The sequence below is a fragment of the Plasmodium brasilianum genome, chromosome 12, assembly GCF_023973825.1.
Source record: "Plasmodium brasilianum strain Bolivian I chromosome 12, whole genome shotgun sequence".
In the NCBI taxonomy this organism is placed as follows: Eukaryota; Apicomplexa; class Aconoidasida; order Haemosporida; family Plasmodiidae; genus Plasmodium; species Plasmodium brasilianum.
The window spans coordinates 3,303,701-3,322,502 of NC_090125.1; the positions used below are offsets into that span (position 1 = coordinate 3,303,701).

Genomic DNA, 18,802 nt, shown 5'->3' on the forward strand with positions numbered 1-18,802 from the left:
TACAGCGTGTGGCGTTGCAATATAAGCGCAATACAAGAAACCTATTTTTTTGTATGACAGGAAAAAATCAATGTGGTGTTCTTATGATGTGTACAAAAAAGGACTGCGTAATAAATACATATTGCAAATAAAAATAAAAAAGAAAGTACATTATTTATTTGTGTATCTTTCTCTTAAATTGTGAGAAAAGTATAGAGGTAAATGCATACCCCTAAACATATATATATGACATTTAAAAATTTTTTTTTCCTTATAATTAAAATATGTACATCATTTTAATGTGCTACTACTGCTTAACATACAAATATAATCACAATGCGCATATATGTATATGTACATTTATGGTCTTGCATGTACCTATTTTTTCCTAATTATAGGTAATTTTGGTTATGTGTAGGTATTTTTGCATTTATGCAGATAAGCATATGCAAATGTACCAGTGGTGGCTCAGGTACTTTTTACTATCTATCTGTTGTGTAAACGAAAAAAAAGTTTTTATTTGATGTACTAAGGTGAAGCAGTCTATATTTTGTTTAAATACTTCACCCAAAAAAAGGTGGTAATTTCATATACAAAATTCCTATATGGTTACCATACAGCTATGGCCAATGTAAAAATTACTGCACTGTTGTAATTATTATTACGTGTAATGACTATAAGCATAGCTTCTCTGGCTGCTATAGCTGCCGTTTGCTGAAGTTAGTGAGTACGTAAGAAAAACTTTATAAAATTCATCTTTTTAAAATATTAATGATACAAAATTATGACGTTCGGCTTCTTAACATTTACGAAGCATAATTATAAGAACTGATATATGCACAAAATGCATACACATGGGTAAAGATCCAATTACTTATTTACAGACGTATTAATGAAATGTGTTTCTTAATACTTTTTTTTTTCTTTTTTTTTTTTTTTTGTGTTCATATGGAAAAATAGTTCTTTGCTCTTACGTAATGATGACTGTATTTCAGTGAAAAGGAAATAAACACGCCTTACTGTTTTGTTAATTATTAATTAATTCGTTATTAATTTTTTATTAATCTTAACAAAATACGTTCTTGAAATAAGGAAAAATGTATATCACATCGTAACAAGGAATATGTTATGCGGAACTCTTCATATTATTCCTTAAGGGGTTATACGTGAAATGCGAAGAAAAATTATTTAGTTTGCAAATGGGGGATTGTAGAAGCCGTCTTCTTACATATATATATATATATATATATAATAGGTAATTTGTATATATGAATATGTATAAGTATACGTGTACGTATACATATATGCGTATGTATATAATACTTTTTAAAAACATCGTGCTTACATAAAAAAATAGTACACTGAGGTATATATAACTACTCCAAATGTTCCTCCACATTTTTGAACGTTTTTTCTTAAAAGTATATTTTCATGTAAAAGTTTGAATTCAAGTAATTTTTGCTAGAAATTTTTTTTTTTTTTTTCTTTACGTGTGTAACAATATAACAATTGAAATAGTTGAGAATATGGAATAAATAAAAAGTTTATATATATATATATATATATATATATATATATATATATATATATATACATATGTGTAAAAATATTTATTTTATAAAAAAAAAAATAAAATAAGCAACCCGTATGTTATTCCAGAATAGTCTCTGATGAAATATCTCATAAGACTTCAAAGTAAAGAAGTATATAAGTTTTTATTAGGAAAAATATTATTTCTTTATAACAATAAAATAAAGTTTAAAAAAAAAAAAAAAAAAGGTAAAAAAAATATACAGCCTTACAAAAAGAATTATATCTTTAAACGGTGTAATATAGGAATATTATAGAGGATAGAAATACGTCGAAAAAATACAACTCTTACGTATGCTATTTAAAAAAAAAAAAGGAAGACCCTTTTATCTCTTATTACACTGCATGAAGGGAAAGAATGACAAACGTAGGAAGATATATATAACAAATAAAAAAAAAATAACTGTGTTAATATTTCTTTCGAAATAGTACTATTACTTCCTGCCTCTTTTCTATAAAACTGCCCGAGATTTTTCTACCATTTTGCACCTGTTCATCGTGTAAAAGTAATAACATAAATGTGCATGCATGTATGTATGTATATATATATAAGACGAAACGGGCGCATAAGTTAATAGCAAATTAGATATTCCCAAAAAAAAAAAAAAAGAAAAAAAATACACAAAAGAGGGAACGACAAAATTTGTAACCTTTTATTTCGCTTACTCGGTAAACATGCCCCTTTTATTGCGAAATTGTTTCATTGACAAATAAATTAATATGAGAAATGAAAGCATACACGTATGTATATGCACATACGTATATATATATATATATATATATATATATATATATATATATATATATATATATTTGCGAGTTTCAAATTATCTTTTATGAAACAGTTAAGAAGTGGCACAGGTAAATATTCCCATCGTACGTCCCTTATGGCATGCATGTCTTATTCATTTTCATGTATACCTCTTTGACTTTTAAAGAATTGTACGAAATGGTATTCGACTTTAGTTGTAAATGAATGTTAAAGATTTTTTTTTCGTTCGAATTGAACATTTGCCGTTCCATAAAAATATATGATAAACATTTTTGTTTTTGCATTTATATGTATATTTGTATTTACAGCAATATTTGTATTTACAGCAATATTTGTATTTATTTTTGTTTTTTTTTTCTTTACATTTTAAAGGATGTTAAACCTTTTGAATTTGCCATTTTGGTAAATGTGTAATTTTGGCACAGCTCTGTACAAGGACTTATGTATATATAAATGTATGGGTAACAAAAAACGTGGAATTTTTTTTCATATACCTTTTGGGGGAAAAACAAAATTTTGAAGGGGCTAAAAAAAATTCAGTAAATTTCTTCTTTAAAAAGAGTAATCATAAGTATAAACGTAAAACATGAGACAAAATGATAATTAACAAAATGATAATTAACTAGTCTTGGGATTGTTTTAATTTTATTTTCACTGCCAAAAAGTTACAATAAGGTGTATTTGTATATGTATGCATATGTTTACGTATATATATGTATATGTATTTATTTATTATTTTTTTTTTCCGTTTCCTCTTAAATACACACATTTATTCCTAGTTTAAGGAATACACGAGATATAAAAAAAAAAATATATACCTCACGAATAGACTGCTTCCTGTCTGATTTTATTTTATTTTGTTCTGTCATTTGATTGTGCAGTATGGTTTTAAAATTTAACACACTGTGTTTTTTATTTTCCTTTTTACCTCTTTTCTGTGCGTTGCACAAACTGATTTAATTGCCCTTTACCAGTTTATGTTACTCTTTTGGGTGTATTCATAACAAAATTTTTTTTTTTTTTTTTCCTTTTATTTGAATAGGAATACATATAATGTAAAATGCGATTGGTTAAATGAGAAAGAAATACATAACGAAATGATAAAGACAGGGAAAAAAACAAAAAAAAAAAATATTGCAAAAATTGCAAATATTGCATATATAACAAAAATTGCAAAAATAGCATATATAGCATATATAGCAAATATTGCAAAAATAGCATATATAGCATATATAGCAAATATTGCAAAAATAGCATATATAGCATATATAGCAAATATTGCAAAAATAGCATATATAGCATATATAGCAAATATTACAAAAATAGCATATATAGCATATATAGCAAATATTACAAAAATAGCAAGTGCTGCAAATATATTAAAAATAAGCAATATTCTAAGGGTTAACAGGGAAAATGTTTTCTCTCTTCTAGGCTTTTTTCCACGCTCTTTGATTGTCACTTTGAATATTTGTCAACTTTATATATTTACTTTTCTTATTTTTATGCCTATCCTTTCTGTCTTCTCTTTTCCGTTATCATTCCCCTTTCCATTTTCACCTCTTCCTTTTTGTCGTACTAATTTACTGTTTAGCGAGAACCCACATAATGAAGGATCCAACGAGTGATATGTATGAAGATGGGAATGATAAGAATGTCAATTTTGAAGATGTATATAAAAGAATTGTGGTTAAGGACAAGTTATTAGATGAAAAGAAGAGGAAGAGTATATTTAAGAACATTGTTGAAGTGAGTAAGATGAAAGATTACAATTCAATTATGAAATATGAGTATATATTAAAACTTCATTTTTTCAGTAGTAATGTAAATGTTTTAAATATATACAAATTAACAAAATGTGAATACGAAAAAGAGTTTGATGAAGTAGCTAAATGCTTAAAGAGCAATATATTACTTAGTATAGTTGATACGAACACAATAAATGATAATAGTAGTGAACATATTGGAGAATATTTTTTAAAAAATTATGAAGAATTAAGAAACTTTGATTATGTTATTGGTAATACTGATTACCCTTTAGGATTTGAACAGAATACGAATGGCACATTTAAGGTATATTTATTTAAAATTATACCGAGTAAAACTCTTTTATTAAACAATAGTAATTTTGGATATATCGAAAAGAATGAAATTCCTAATTCCTATGATTCCATTGCTGTTGATAGAAGTCTATACTGTATGCGAATGAATTCAAAAGGGGGTGCCGAAAAAAAAGGGGGAAATGATCATCGGAATAATAGTATTAGGAATGGCCATTACACGTACAATAGGTACTACATCAACAGTTACAGTAACAGCCCCTTTAGTAGGGGGTATAACGGAAAGAATGGACTTCCGTATAGCTACATATATAAGGTTAAAAATTCGGAGCAAGTACTTCCTTTGCTACTGATAGAGTTTGAATTCAAATGTTTGAGGGTAGATGTTAGTGTTCCTGTATGTGAGAACTGTTGTAGCGCTCAAGCAATTTACTACTGTTATAATGACAAAGTTCATTTATGTGATATATGTGATATAAAACATCACGAGAAAAATAAAATTTTAAAAAATCATAAAAGAATTCATATATCGGAGTCCCCATATCAATTCGGAAAATGTGCTTATCATCCAAATGAATTAATTGAAAATGTATGTATGAAATGTTTTTGTAGTCTTTGTCCAAATTGTATACTAATAGGTAATCATTCTAGAGGTACTTATCGTAATCATCCAATAACAAATATAAAAGATGCGTTTATATTGTCATATCAGAAAAAGTCCTTAAGTGATATAAATTTAGAAAATAGGAAGATTAGAATAATACATTTATTAAAAAAGAAACATAAACAGTTATCTGAAATTTATTCTAATTATACATCTTTACAAAAAAGAATAGATACATTATATAAGTATATAATAAATGAATTAAAGAATGTTAAAAAGAAAAAAATAGAATTTCTAATGGCTTTAAAAAGGTCTGTGTTATCAGAACTACTAACAATAGAATGGATGGATGCATTTTTTTTTCATACTAAATTATCTTTAAAATTTTCAGACTTCATATTATATCAAAAGAAACATGAACTACTTATTGAATTTTTAACTGCAAAAGTGAAAGAAACCAACTTCTTTAAATATATTCCTCATTGGGTTTTCCAAAAAATATATGTTCATTCAGATTTGTACATTTATGAAGACAATTTTTACAAAATCAATTTAGCTAACCATGCAAGTATAGATAACACAATAATCGGGAAAAAGGAGAGAAATCATAATAAAGACTGTCTTCTAAAAATAAGTGAGAATAAACTAGAATCCATGTACAATTTTAACACCATGTTTAACGACAAAAATAGGCACTTTGCTCTTTACGATGACGATAAGTTGAAGGAGCATCATGACGACAGAAACGAGTGCTATGCGAAATTAGCTTTAACACATCAAGCAGGAAGTAGAGACCATGCAAGGGGAAAAGCGGGGGTGATGAATGAAACAGAGGTGAGAGATGAAGAGGCAGCGGTGGACGTAGCAACAGGGACAGAAGCTGAAGCCCTTATGAACTTGCTTTATGACGGCAATCCTTTTAGTGGAAAGAATAGGGAGTATCATAAATACGATATGATGAACAAAGAGGATATAAATGAAGTAATTGAGCTTAGAGAGAACTACTGTTCCATTTATGAGTTAACTAGTGAGAAACAGAGCAACAATCATTTACTATTATATACAATTTTCAAAAACGAAAAAATGATGGAGAAACAAGCAGAAATGTCAAATATGAAGAATTCATATATTTATAAAGAATTATGGAAAAATTTATTAAATTATAAATATTTAAATATTATACACATATTAAAAGTAAGATATAGTTATTACAATACATTAGAATTAGCTACTTCATTTTTGAATATTTCAAATTATTATAATATGTTAGAAGATCTCGTAAGGCATATAATTAAACATGAAATATATACACTGTTCAATAAAAATATCGATTATCATACTAAAATGAAAGTAACTCAATTGTTAGATACATGTACTACCTTATTGTGTATCAGGAATTTTAAATTGTCCTTTCTTGTTGACAAATACGTAGAGATGTGTTATGTTGAGGTGGAGAAAAATGAAAATCAGATCTTAGAAGAGGTAAAAAATATAAGGGGGAAGGATATGTATTTGTATGAAGTTTACTTAGAGCAAAAAAAAGGTCATAACTGTATCGTGCAGAACGGTGGTAGGAAGGGGGACAGGGCTGATGAAAATTCTGAACGAGTTCATACAGCTACTCAACATACGTCTGTCATCAATGGAACGGTAGCTGATGAACAAAGTGCAGATTTAAATATAAATGAGAAACGGAGCAAAGGGGAGGAGAAAGAACTGGGGATTAGAGAAAACGAAAAAAAAGGAATTACAACAAAAAACTTAGGAAATAGGTTAGGAGAGGAAGATTATACTATGCTAGAAGAAGACAACTTCATATCTGAAGAAGTAATTAACCAAATGAATAACGATGTGGAACATAACAAATGGATAAACAAGAATGAACACGAAAATAGAACAAGTGATATTATAAATGATAAGGAAAAGGAAGAATTTGATATGCTAAACAAAATAAAAGAGTATATATATATATATATGGAAAAATTAATAAACGATATAATAAACATACCACATAAGGATTTGAATGATAGTATACGATTTTTATTTTACTTAATACATGACGAAATTGATGGAACAAATAAAAGTATAATAATGAATCAAAAAAATTTTAGTATACATACCTTAACATTATGTCTAGATTTATTTCTAAATTCTATTCTATATCCGTACATTATCTATGTACATGAACATAATATTAGTAAAAGCATAAAAAAAAATTCGTTATTATATCAAAAAGTAATATTACTATTTGCTCAGACGTTAAGAGAAATATCTATATACACCTTCCAGATATATAATATAGGAATATATGAAAATAATATTAAAATAATTATAAATGATATTAGAAATAACAAAATCATGCAGGGGAAAATGACAAACGATAACATGTTTTTCTTGGACTCCTCTCAAAAGGTATTTACAATACACAATCATTGCTTCAATAGCAGTACTTTATATTTGATTGAACTTACTGCTTCTTAACATCGATGAACAAAATGTATTCTATTCTTGTGCTAACTTGAAAAAAACATAGAATTACGTAAAATGAATTCAGTCCATGCTACGTGACAAATATATATTTACACATAAAAGAGAAACAAAAAATAAAAAAGGAATAACAAATTACGTTAATAATTCTAAGCTAAGTAATAAACACAAAAACAGAACCCTAAGTAATTCTCTACTTAATATGCTAACACCCTCATAATATGCGATATGCCGTTCCTTTTCAGCTTTTTAGGTGGATTATCAAAAACTTAGAGGCCCCCAGGTACTACTCTCCAATCAAGTGGAATCCCAATGAAAGCATAGAAAGGAGCTACGAAAGAGTTGTAAGCGAAATTATAAGCATCGACAAATCTACGGCGGAGAATTGTGTCAATGAAAATGTTGATTATAACATATTATTTAGTACTATAAATTTTAAGGATATTTTGGCTCTGTGTTATTCCGTGGAAAGAGACAATGCGTGAATATGCGGTCACATGAGATTGTTTGATAAAAAAGTGGAAAAATCGAAAAAATGGAAAATAAAATGAAAAATAAAATGAAAAAAATAATGAAAAAAATAATGAAAAATAAAATGGAAAAACAAATGGAAAAACAAATGGAAAAACAAATGGAAAAACAAATGGAAAAACAAATGGAAAAACAAATGGAAAAAAAAGTATAAAAGCAAACTCGTCATAAAACTGAAACAGTCGTATGTGTAACTAATGGTGCAGACAAACTACATAATAAAAAAATGGGTACATTTTTTAAAATAAAAAAAGCAAATATTATATGAAAATTCACACGATTCCATATTAAAATAATGTATGTAGGAAGGATTAAGAAAAACGCTATGCAAAAGGTACAAATATGCCCAGCAGGTGCCGTTGCACAAAAAAATGAATTAAAGAGGGACGACGACAACCCGTGTAATTTGGCTTAAACGTGTTAAATTGAGTTAGCTCATATGTATATGAACACGAATGCATATACACACATATATAGAAGTATATGCGGTATATGCTTTGTACATTCGCGTAATGTATGAAAGAGGGAATCCGCGGAAAGCACAAGCGCTAAGCTAACCACTCTTAGAATTGCCGCTCTCATTTTTAGTCGCTTCTATTTATGGATAAAAAGAAATGATCAAATTTTGTTAATATTTTTGTACATGACTTTCCACACATCTTCAGGGGAGGAAATTCCATAGGAGATGTGGTAACTTTGTGTTTGATTAAATAGAACATATAAAACTAAAAGAATATCAATTTTTTCTATTTTATTTAATATTAGATTGTCTTTTAATAAAAATTTATTTCTATATTTGAGAGGAAAGTCTTTTAACTGCATACCAGAAATTTTGTCAACAAAATATTTCAAGTCTTTATTTTTTTTATTTAAATAAGACAACTTTGCATTTTCAATTAAATAATCAGAAAAATTATAGAAATTTTTTGTAAAATCTTCAAAACATGATAAGACTTCTTTTTTTATTAATTGTAAATCTTTTGGATTTGTTTGAACCAGTAGGGTGAAAAATCCTGTAAAATATTTCTCATAATTTAAAAATTCAAAGGACGAATCATATGTTAACTCTTTTTTTTCTCTCAAATAATGAAAAAATTTACTATTTAAAATGTACTGAATAATATAAGATACGACATTAAAAAATAGTGGGTTTGTATATAATTTTCTTCTTTTCTTAAAAAATTCATTCAAGTTTTCTTCCGTATATTGCTTTATGTTTAAATGACCTTTAATTTTATCAAATTCTGTAGTAAGTGCTTTTTTTTCCTCTTCTTTTTTGCCATTTGTTTGGGGGAACTGGAAGAGCATTTTTTTTAAAAATTGTAATAAATAGAAAGAGATATGTATACCATTACTTAAAAAACCGAAATAGTTTGCACTTTTTCCTATTAATAAAAAAACAGCATGTTCTTCCTTTTCATTTAAATAAACATATGTAATTTCCTTTGATTTTGCTTCAAAATTTTTTAAGGGGCACAATAAATTGTACTCGTACCGTAAGTCGTTCTCCTCATCACTACTGATAGGTAATGTAATGCAGTTACTCGTTCTGTAGTTTTTACTTGTAAAATTTTCATCAGTCTCTACATCTATTGTAGCATTAGTTCTTATATGTTCACGCGTATCTGTGCTGATCCCCTTTTCGGTGTTTATTTTTTTTCCCCCTTGTAAAGTACCTAGAAAATGTAAAATGTAGTAATGAATAAAAGGAGAAATATCCCCTACAATGGTTATCTCAAATAGCGATAAGTCTCTAAACAATTCCCTTAGCTTATGCTGAACAGTTTCTAGGCTTATATTTTCTGTCTCTTTTAGATTAAAATTTTGATAACCAATTGCCCCATCGGATAGGTATGAAATCGTTTGTCCCAGCAAAAAAGACTGCACATGGGGGAGGGGAAAAAAAAAAAAAAAATTGAAAAAAAAAAACAAATGGAATAAAAAAATGTATTAATGTGGAAATAAATATTCTCCTGCACACATATACATGCATAATTAAATGTATTTGTTGGAAAAACAAATTTACATTTGCACATGAAGAACGCACTCATGAATAAAAACCAAACGAAGTATATACATCCCTGAGAAAGGGATCTCACTCGCGGTTTGATCAAACAGTTGAGCATTACCTGGAGGTTGTTTTTATACTCAAAGAAATCCTTCTTTAACTTGTCAACGACTCTTAGTAGAGCAGACTGTTCTACCTTTGTTTGCAATAAGATATTGTTTAGAATAGAAAAGGCAGAGTTAATATTTTCATATTTATTGTATGTACAGATATCAATAAAGAAGTACTCATCATTTAGGTCAATGTAAATATTTATACTTCTATTACTGCAGTGTATTTCTACATGTTCTCTACCAACGTTTTCGATTTCACCTCCTTCAAATAAACAAATAACAGAAAATAACAAAAGGAAGACATTATATTTTTTCGTTTTCAATATATCCATATGTGGTATAATTAACCTCAAGTAAATATATTTTTTATCTATGTTTGTTTTAAATAAATTTACTTTTATTCCATTCATTAATTCGTAATTTTCTACTTGCTTTTGACCTTTATTTGATAAAATGTACTTTTTTAAGTTCAATATATTCCCATTATCTTTGATATTTTTATCTTGCACACTTTGCATTTTTTCGTAGTTTCCTTGTTTTACTGATTGTTCTTTAGTATCTTTTCCATTTTGTTTACACATTTCATGCATTTCGTACATATGATAAGTTTCTTCCTTTTTTAAGTAGTCCCACTTAACGTCATTCTTTTTTTGTACCTCTGTGTTAGTCTCTTCGATATGGTTTTTGTCTATTTCTACGTTGTAGCATATTTTAAACAAGGCGAAATTTGGTACTGTATTCAAATTTTGCAATGGACATATGTGCTCGTAGTCCTTTTTTATTTTATTAATTTTATTTAGAATATAATTGAAAACGCTTATTTTTGTGCTAGTCGTACGGGGTTGTACATATTTTGCTATTCGTAATTTTTTGGTAATGTTTTCATATATATACTGAGGAGATAACAATTTACTTTGAATGTTTAGAGACAAATTTGGAATTTGTTCCTTTGAATATATGTTATCGAAAAATAATTTTTTAATATCTTTTTTGTTATACGTATCAAAATGGTTATAAGGAACGTGTATAATAATACAGTTAGGCTTAAAATTTGTACCTTCACTGAATATATTAAATATATATTCAAAATACTGTTTAGCATATACATTTATTTCTTCTATTTTTAGATTATCGAATATTTTTTTTTTAATTTTCTTTTCTCTTTTTTCATTAATATAGACATGCTTACAAGAATTGTAATCTATAATTTTTTGAATTTCATCTGTGTACGTTTCATTAATCTTTGTATCTAAAATATATTCTTCATCTTCATTTTTCTCAGGATGTATCAGCTTCATATTTTTGGTTGTACCATGTTTATTAGCTTCCTCTTCTTCATCACATTCGATTTCATTGATTTTATAATTTCGCAACTCATCATTACTTAAGCCATACATTCTTAGGCTTTTTATAAAAGTATAAAAAGCGTTTATTGTTTTTTCAAAAGATTTTATAGTGGTTTTTATTTCTATAGTTCGTATCGTAGCTCCTTCATTTATATTTGTATATTCATTAATATCTATACTATTAAATAAATCATTTCGGTGTATATTAAATCGAAATGATAAACAATAAAAAATGATATCTTTCATTATAGATATTTTATAATCCTCCAATGTCGTAATACTTTTTATTTCTTCTTTTAGCAAAATGTTTATATTTACATTGTTTAACGAATATTTAAATATCCTCACATCAGTTGTAATATTTTTTATATCTCTTCTATTTAGCGTTTTTTCTTCTTCTAAATTTACAGCATATTTATCCTCCAGGTAGGATCTAAATTGTAATTCACTCATAATTTCGTTTTGATTTTTTTTTTTTAGTTCTTTAAGCTTTTCGCTATCAATAATATTGTCATCTATATATTCATTATTCCTTTCATCTACTACACTAGTACAACTATCGTCATTTCTTTCAGGAGAATATCCATTCGCTTCATATCCCTTTGAAGAATTGCTACCAAATGCGTGCACAACTGCTGGGAGGTTCTTATTTCTCGACTTCAATGTATTTTCGTTTAAAATATTTAAATATGCCGTTTCATCCCTTGTTAAATCCTTACCTTTTATATTTTCAAATTTTTTATTTATTAACTTTTGAGCAATATCCACATTTATATCTCCATATACAAATAAGTTTACATTTTCTGGTCTAAAGAACAAATCGAAATATTGCTTTATGTCTTTTTCGTCGTACCGCTTTAGTAGCTCCAGTTTTCCTATGGGCAGTCTGTGACTTAGTCTGCAGGATGAATGAAGCGAATGGGTGAGGTGAAGGGGAAAAACGAAGATAATGAAAAATTAATATATAGCTCGGTCTAGTGTGATAAATTGGAAAAGGTGGCACTGTGGCCATACAAAATACATGAACAGAACAGAGTGCACGGAGAAAAAAAAAAAAGTAATGAAATAGAAAAATTCCTATCCCTTTTCATATAAGATAAGCGCACGTACCTATTTTCCTTGTGCAATGTTTTTATGATATCGGAGTTCATTTTGTATTCTACAGTATTAATAATGCTGTACTCTGAAAAAATCGCCTTCTTTTCTTTTATGATTCTTTCTTTGTTAAACTGTGTTTCCCCTTTTAGGACTTCTATCATTGTTTCAATACATTGTGATAGAATTGTGTGTTTGTAGTTAAACTCATCAACACTATAAATATCAAAATTTTCAATCTCCTCTTCATTTATATTTTTTATAAAACCATCATGTGCAAAGTTACTGAAGCTGTTTTCTTTGTATATCTCGTTGTTCAGACTTATACTTATGTAAAAAACCACATGATGAAAATCTGTGTAAGCATTCGTTCTGATGTTTTTGTCTATAATATTTTTCCTATTTCTGTGGAGAACATTACAACGGTGCATAAAGGAAATGTATAACAGGATAATGACAAATTGATGCAAAAAAATGAAATAGGGGTGCTCATATATGAAGAGAGGATACCCGCAATAGTATTTACGTACGAAGGGGTATTACATAGGGATAAGTACTACATAGGAATAGGTATTACATAGGAATAGGTACTACATAGAGATAGGTACTACATAGAGATAGGTACTACATAGAGATAGATACTACATAGAGATAGGTACTACATAGAGATAGGTACTACATAGAGATAGGTACTACATAGACAGAGGCATTACATACATAGATATATATCAAACGAAGTGAAATTACAAACATACATACATAGGAGTACACGCATCTGCCTATCAATAGACTCGTGTTGCTTTACTTTGAACCCATATAGGATACATGCTCGCACAAGTGACTGATCCCTTGCTGGTTTTTCTTTTCGTTAATACTACCTGTGTTTACTTCCATGTACACATGTAGCTCTTCATAATTGTAGTCAATTGGGTTAGTGCAACTTTTATATTCTTCGGAAATTTTATTTGATGGTAGTATTATATGATTTTCATTATGAAGAATGTATCTTTTTCTTTTTGTGTTCTTTCTTTTTTTGTATATTATACTGGTCAGCCGGTTTGGCAATTCGTACCTTATCAAGTCCTCATCTTCATGTAGTTCGCCCATCTACAAAATGGATAAAAGGGGCACAAGGAAAAAAGGGACATACATGTATACGTGCATAAACATGTATATATGTACATATATTAATACGCACGCACAATTATAACCAAATGTATATATTCTTTAATTTCCATTTGCCCCAATCCATTTGTAGTATCACGCACACATATGTTCATATACACACACACCCACATATATATATGTGGGTGTATTTACTGTACGTGCAATTTTTATTTTTTTTATCTATTTCAAAATTATTTAACTATTTTCTAGATTAACACAAATGAATAACATTAAAGGACAAAATGTTGAAACAGAAATGGGAAAAAATAGCATAAATAAATAAAAAAATAAAAAAAATTAAGAGACAAAAGTAGCATTTCTATAAGTATATTTTATCATGTGTGCACAATTTCATATGCGCAATATTTAATGCCGACAAAAACTGTTTGTCCTCTCAAAGTAACTATTGTAAACTAATAACAAAATTGAAGTGCGTCAAAAGAAGAAAAACGAATATTGAATATGCTCAACTCTAAAATTAGCAATGTCTTAACTCTTCATTATTTATACATTTAAAAGAATTCTCATTATAATGACAGTTCAATATTAAAATTGATATTCGAATTATCATCTATATTGATGTTTTTTTCATATAAATTTTTCATATATAGACAAAACTGCTTAGCAAAATAGGTAATGATAATATTTGCCCCAGCTCTTAAATAGCTTTTGAATAGCTCCGTCAGAAGTTCATTTTCATAATTTATATCTTCATTCAAATACTTTACATAATTCTTAATCATCATATATTCACCAGAAACATTATACACTGCTATAGGGACATTCGTCTTTTCTCTTAATCTATTTTTTATACTGCTTATGATGTCTAAATAAAACATGGACGGTTTGACCATTATTATATCAGCTCCTTCTTCAATATCTGCAAAAAGGGAAGACGGAAAATTAAAATATTGCCATTATTATGGTTTATGTGTTCATATGGGGGTATAAATGAAAATATATATGAGGGTACACATAATATTACATATACTGGTGTAACCAGGCACATGCCCCTAAAGGGAAGTAAGTTTAAGTATGCACGAATGTGTATATATATATATATAAAATCATTTTGCACATTACGCCTTTCCACGTTGTTAAGGTCTATGTAGTTGTTAAAGTCGTGCTGATATGACTGCTTATTTTTAACAAGATTTTTGGATATATTTGAACTTAATATGGATCTGAAAGGTTTGTACATACATGAAGAATATTTGCATGTATATGATAGAATTAAAATATTCTTGAAATTATAGAAATCCAAGTTTTTTCTAATTTTCTCAATTCTGTTGTCCATTGAATCACTTGGACACACAACATCTGCCCCACTTTTAGCTAAACATAGAGACTAAGGGGTGGGGAAAAAAAAAAAAAAAAGGAAAAAAAGGGTAGGAAAGCGTATATGGTAAGTGTACCTGTATGTGTATATGCGTATGTATGTGCACATATGTACGCACGTGCACATGTATATGTATGCCTAAATGTATAAATGTGTGTATACGTAGATGAATGTGCAGAACAATTCAGAGTGGAAAATAAAAGCGACGTATGGAGGGACAGATAAGGATACTCATTTAATTATATTACCTGTTTCACTAGCGTGTGGACACTAATATCATTGAGAATTTCTCTTTTTTTTTCGTCATATATTCCATCATGGCCATAGATGTTATATGGATCTAGAGCTACATCTGTATAAATTACGATATCATTTAAAAATTTTTCTTTTATTTTATTTATAGCTTTACAGTAGTAGCTGTTCTCGTTATAACTTTCTTCACAATATACAGATTTTTTTTTTTCTTTTACAACTGGAAAAAACATAAAATGGTGAATATTTAATTTTAGACATTCTTCGATTTCTTTCACTATCCCTTTGAAGTTGTATGTATATATATTATCCAATTTTGTTTCTTTCTTTTCAATCTCCTAGGGAATTGAGAACGTGAAAAAGTTTATGTACGTATTAGATAAGCATACATGTATGTACATGTACGCATGTGTGTGTACATACATATGCAGAGCAAGTAGGTTTTAAGTCTAAATACCTCTTCATGAATGAACATAGGGTAAATGAAATTTGTCGCCTTTATATTGGTGTTATTGTATAAAGAAAGTAAGTGTTTATTTCTTTTTATTCTTCTTCCTCTTCTATTTGTTTCTATATATATATTATTGTTTATGTCTTTAGAAAAGTCTTTGAGGTTGCATTCATTTGCGATGCTTTCGTTATACAAATCTTCGGTGGATGTTTCATCCATTTCATTTAAATTACACAAGTGCTAATTTTTGACGTTTTGAATTTGAAGGTAAAAATGCGTTTGAGAGGAAAGAAATTCGAAATGTACTTAATAATGGGTCGTTTCGTAGCACATATCATATGCAACATATGAGTTTTATTCTTTTTGCTTTTTTATTTTGCGTATTTTACTTTGCGTATTTGATTTTGCATATTTTACTTTGTGCAATTTATATTTCGTTTTTCGCCTTTTCCCTTTTCATACTGTTATTTTATTAAAAGCATAGTTACAACAACGGGGATAGAAATAAACACCAACATGAAAACCCACTAAACAAATGCTGATGCTAAATATCCATTCAGACGTGTATATGTAGTTATATATATATATATGTATATGCATGTATGTATATATGTACAAATGCACATAAATATTATTACATATTTTTCATCAGTATTTTTCTTTTTAATATTAGTATTTGCTAAATTCCAATTAACTTGTGCATTTTCTATATTTTTCTTAGTACATCATTGTTCTGTGGGTTATTCCATCTTCTGAAGGGCGACTTGGTACTCTACATAAAAGTATTAAAATTCGGTGAAAGCATGATTCCATGAATATACATATACACACATACACATACAAATGCACATATATACTTATGCGTGTGTTACTTTCGTCGACTTGGGGGAATACAGGATGTAAGCTTTTTTCCTTAAGTTGCTATTAAGACAGCACACTAAATTTAGTATAAATGAATAAAATAAAAATATTCCATTCGTTTTTATCATTTTCGCATATTTTCAAAATGTTCTAAAATTGAAATAAACATCTGAGGTTATATTTAAATGTGCTTTCATATTTATTTGTATATCTTATTATAGATATATATGAATAAATTTGTTAAAGATTATATGTCTATAAAATGACCAGTTCATATTTGTATAATTTTTATTTTATTCTATTTTATGTTACACTGTATTATATTACATTATATTGTATTATTTTTTTAATATTTGTATCCCTGTTCTTATAAGTTTATAAATTTACTGAACAGTAAGAACTCTTTTACATTTTAAAGTTGTCAGAAACAGTCATAATAAAAGCAAAGAACAAAACTTATAACAGCCGTAGCTGTTTGAACATAATTGAATATTTCAGTATAAATTATATTTTTAATTATATAGTACTGCTCATTTTTATTCTCGTTATATATGAAAAGTAAAATTTAACATATCACATAGGATAAATTTAAAAATTTTATTTTATTATTTTATTTTTCTTGCGCTTCCTCTCTTTCCCACAGAAAAAAAAAAACACTGTTTTAAATGTGAGGTAAGAAATTAGGATTCAATTAATTGTAACAGTTAATTTAAAAAATTGGCGTAATGTAGAAATCGTAAAGAATAAATTTATTGAAGAAAAAGTATGTTTCAGTGAAATTCATACAAAATAGATTCTCATTTTCAATACGTATGCTGAAAAAACACATAGAGAAAAAAAAGAAGATCTACATATATATGCACTCATGTAGGAAAAAAAAAAAAAAAAGGAATACGTGTATTTACGAAGCAGTTAATTCATAAAAGTCCGTTTATAAATAAAAAAAGAAAAAAAATATGCAGTGTAAGCACGTTAATGAAAATGAAAATTAGGCGAAATGAGCAGAACATGAAATATAGTTATGAATAAAATTTCATACATATATATATATATATATAAATTTATATACACGTATAGAAGTCACATGAAAACTAAAATGTGATATGTGAAGCTTTAAGCCATTTCCTTCACCCCCCCCATTTTCTTAATGAATAAGTATAACTTGTGGGAGAACGATAGGAAAAAATTGAAATTATCCCTTTGATTATATGAATGTGTGTTCTTATTGTATCTTCAACAAATTAAACTTCAGAAATATATTTTTTTGTAAATGCTTTGAGAGTTTGTTGAATATAAAATATAATTCTTATAAAGGTAATATGTCTCAATTTTTTAAAAGGCATATATATATATAAATTTTAATAGTACCTATAAAATAAAGTGTGATTACTATTTTATTTTATTTCATTTTTTTTGTTTGTACAACAATGGGGATGACCCTTTTTATGAACAATTATTGATAGACATTTTTCCAAATTGTGTGCGCATAAAAAACTTAATACTTGGCAGATTACTATTTATAATTACATAAAGTTGTTATTTAATAATAGAATAAATAATTGTGAAATAATATGTTTTATAATTCATGAATAGGGATATGAAGAAAAGTAAAAAAAAAAAAATATTTTTTAAAAAAATAAATACTATTCGTATAATATATTTTTAAAACTAAACATTTTGGCTTTTTTAAAAAAAAAAAAAAAAAAAATTAAGAAAAAAAGAAAGTCAAAGAAAGTTATGAATTAATCATTTTTTTTTTTTTTTTTTTTTTAAATATTTTAATGACATCATATAGAAAATTAATAACCTTTTTGAATTTTTCGTTTTTAAGATACATTTTTGCAGCACAGAATGTTATACTTTTTTACTGCTTGAACTTATAAATGTCTCAAATGAAAAAAGAGAAGAAAAAAAAAAAAACATGTGAAATATGGTGGAAGCTATTTACACATAGCAATATAAAAAGAAAGTGATACATAATACATAATAATTTCATATTATAAATTTCCTTTCTTTTTGAACATATAGTATTTATGTCATATGACAATTTTATAAAAAAATAGACAAATTTTGAATTTTGAACTTATAATTTTGAATTTTGTAGTTATAATTCTGAATTTTATACATAAAATTTTGAATTCTGAACT

The 18,802-nt window shown here is 27.3% G+C and overlaps 3 protein-coding genes across 3 annotated transcripts; 1 reads left to right on the plus strand and 2 right to left on the minus strand.

Moving 5' to 3' along the window:
• Window positions 1–3,949: 3,949 nt before the first annotated feature.
• Window positions 3,950–7,977, plus strand: MKS88_004674 (zinc finger protein; the record flags this gene model as incomplete). The annotated part of the gene is made up of 2 exons (XM_067217870.1): window positions 3,950–7,417; window positions 7,738–7,977. 2 exons carry the CDS (start codon window positions 3,950–3,952, stop codon window positions 7,975–7,977), a joined length of 3,708 nt encoding a protein of 1,235 aa, XP_067072255.1.
• A 664-nt stretch (window positions 7,978–8,641) lies between these two features.
• On the minus strand, window positions 8,642–13,823 carry MKS88_004675 (stromal-processing peptidase; the record flags this gene model as incomplete). Its single annotated transcript, XM_067217871.1, has 5 exons — window positions 8,642–9,904; window positions 10,153–12,388; window positions 12,601–12,990; window positions 13,391–13,692; window positions 13,797–13,823. The coding sequence occupies 5 exons, from the start codon at window positions 13,821–13,823 to the stop codon at window positions 8,642–8,644; spliced, it is 4,218 nt and encodes a 1,405-aa protein (XP_067072256.1).
• Window positions 13,824–14,279: 456 nt separating this feature from the next.
• Window positions 14,280–16,783, minus strand: MKS88_004676 (porphobilinogen synthase; the record flags this gene model as incomplete). The annotated part of the gene is made up of 6 exons (XM_067217872.1): window positions 14,280–14,632; window positions 14,836–15,100; window positions 15,340–15,681; window positions 15,801–16,034; window positions 16,519–16,566; window positions 16,667–16,783. 6 exons carry the CDS (start codon window positions 16,781–16,783, stop codon window positions 14,280–14,282), a joined length of 1,359 nt encoding a protein of 452 aa, XP_067072257.1.
• Window positions 16,784–18,802: the final 2,019 nt, after the last annotated feature.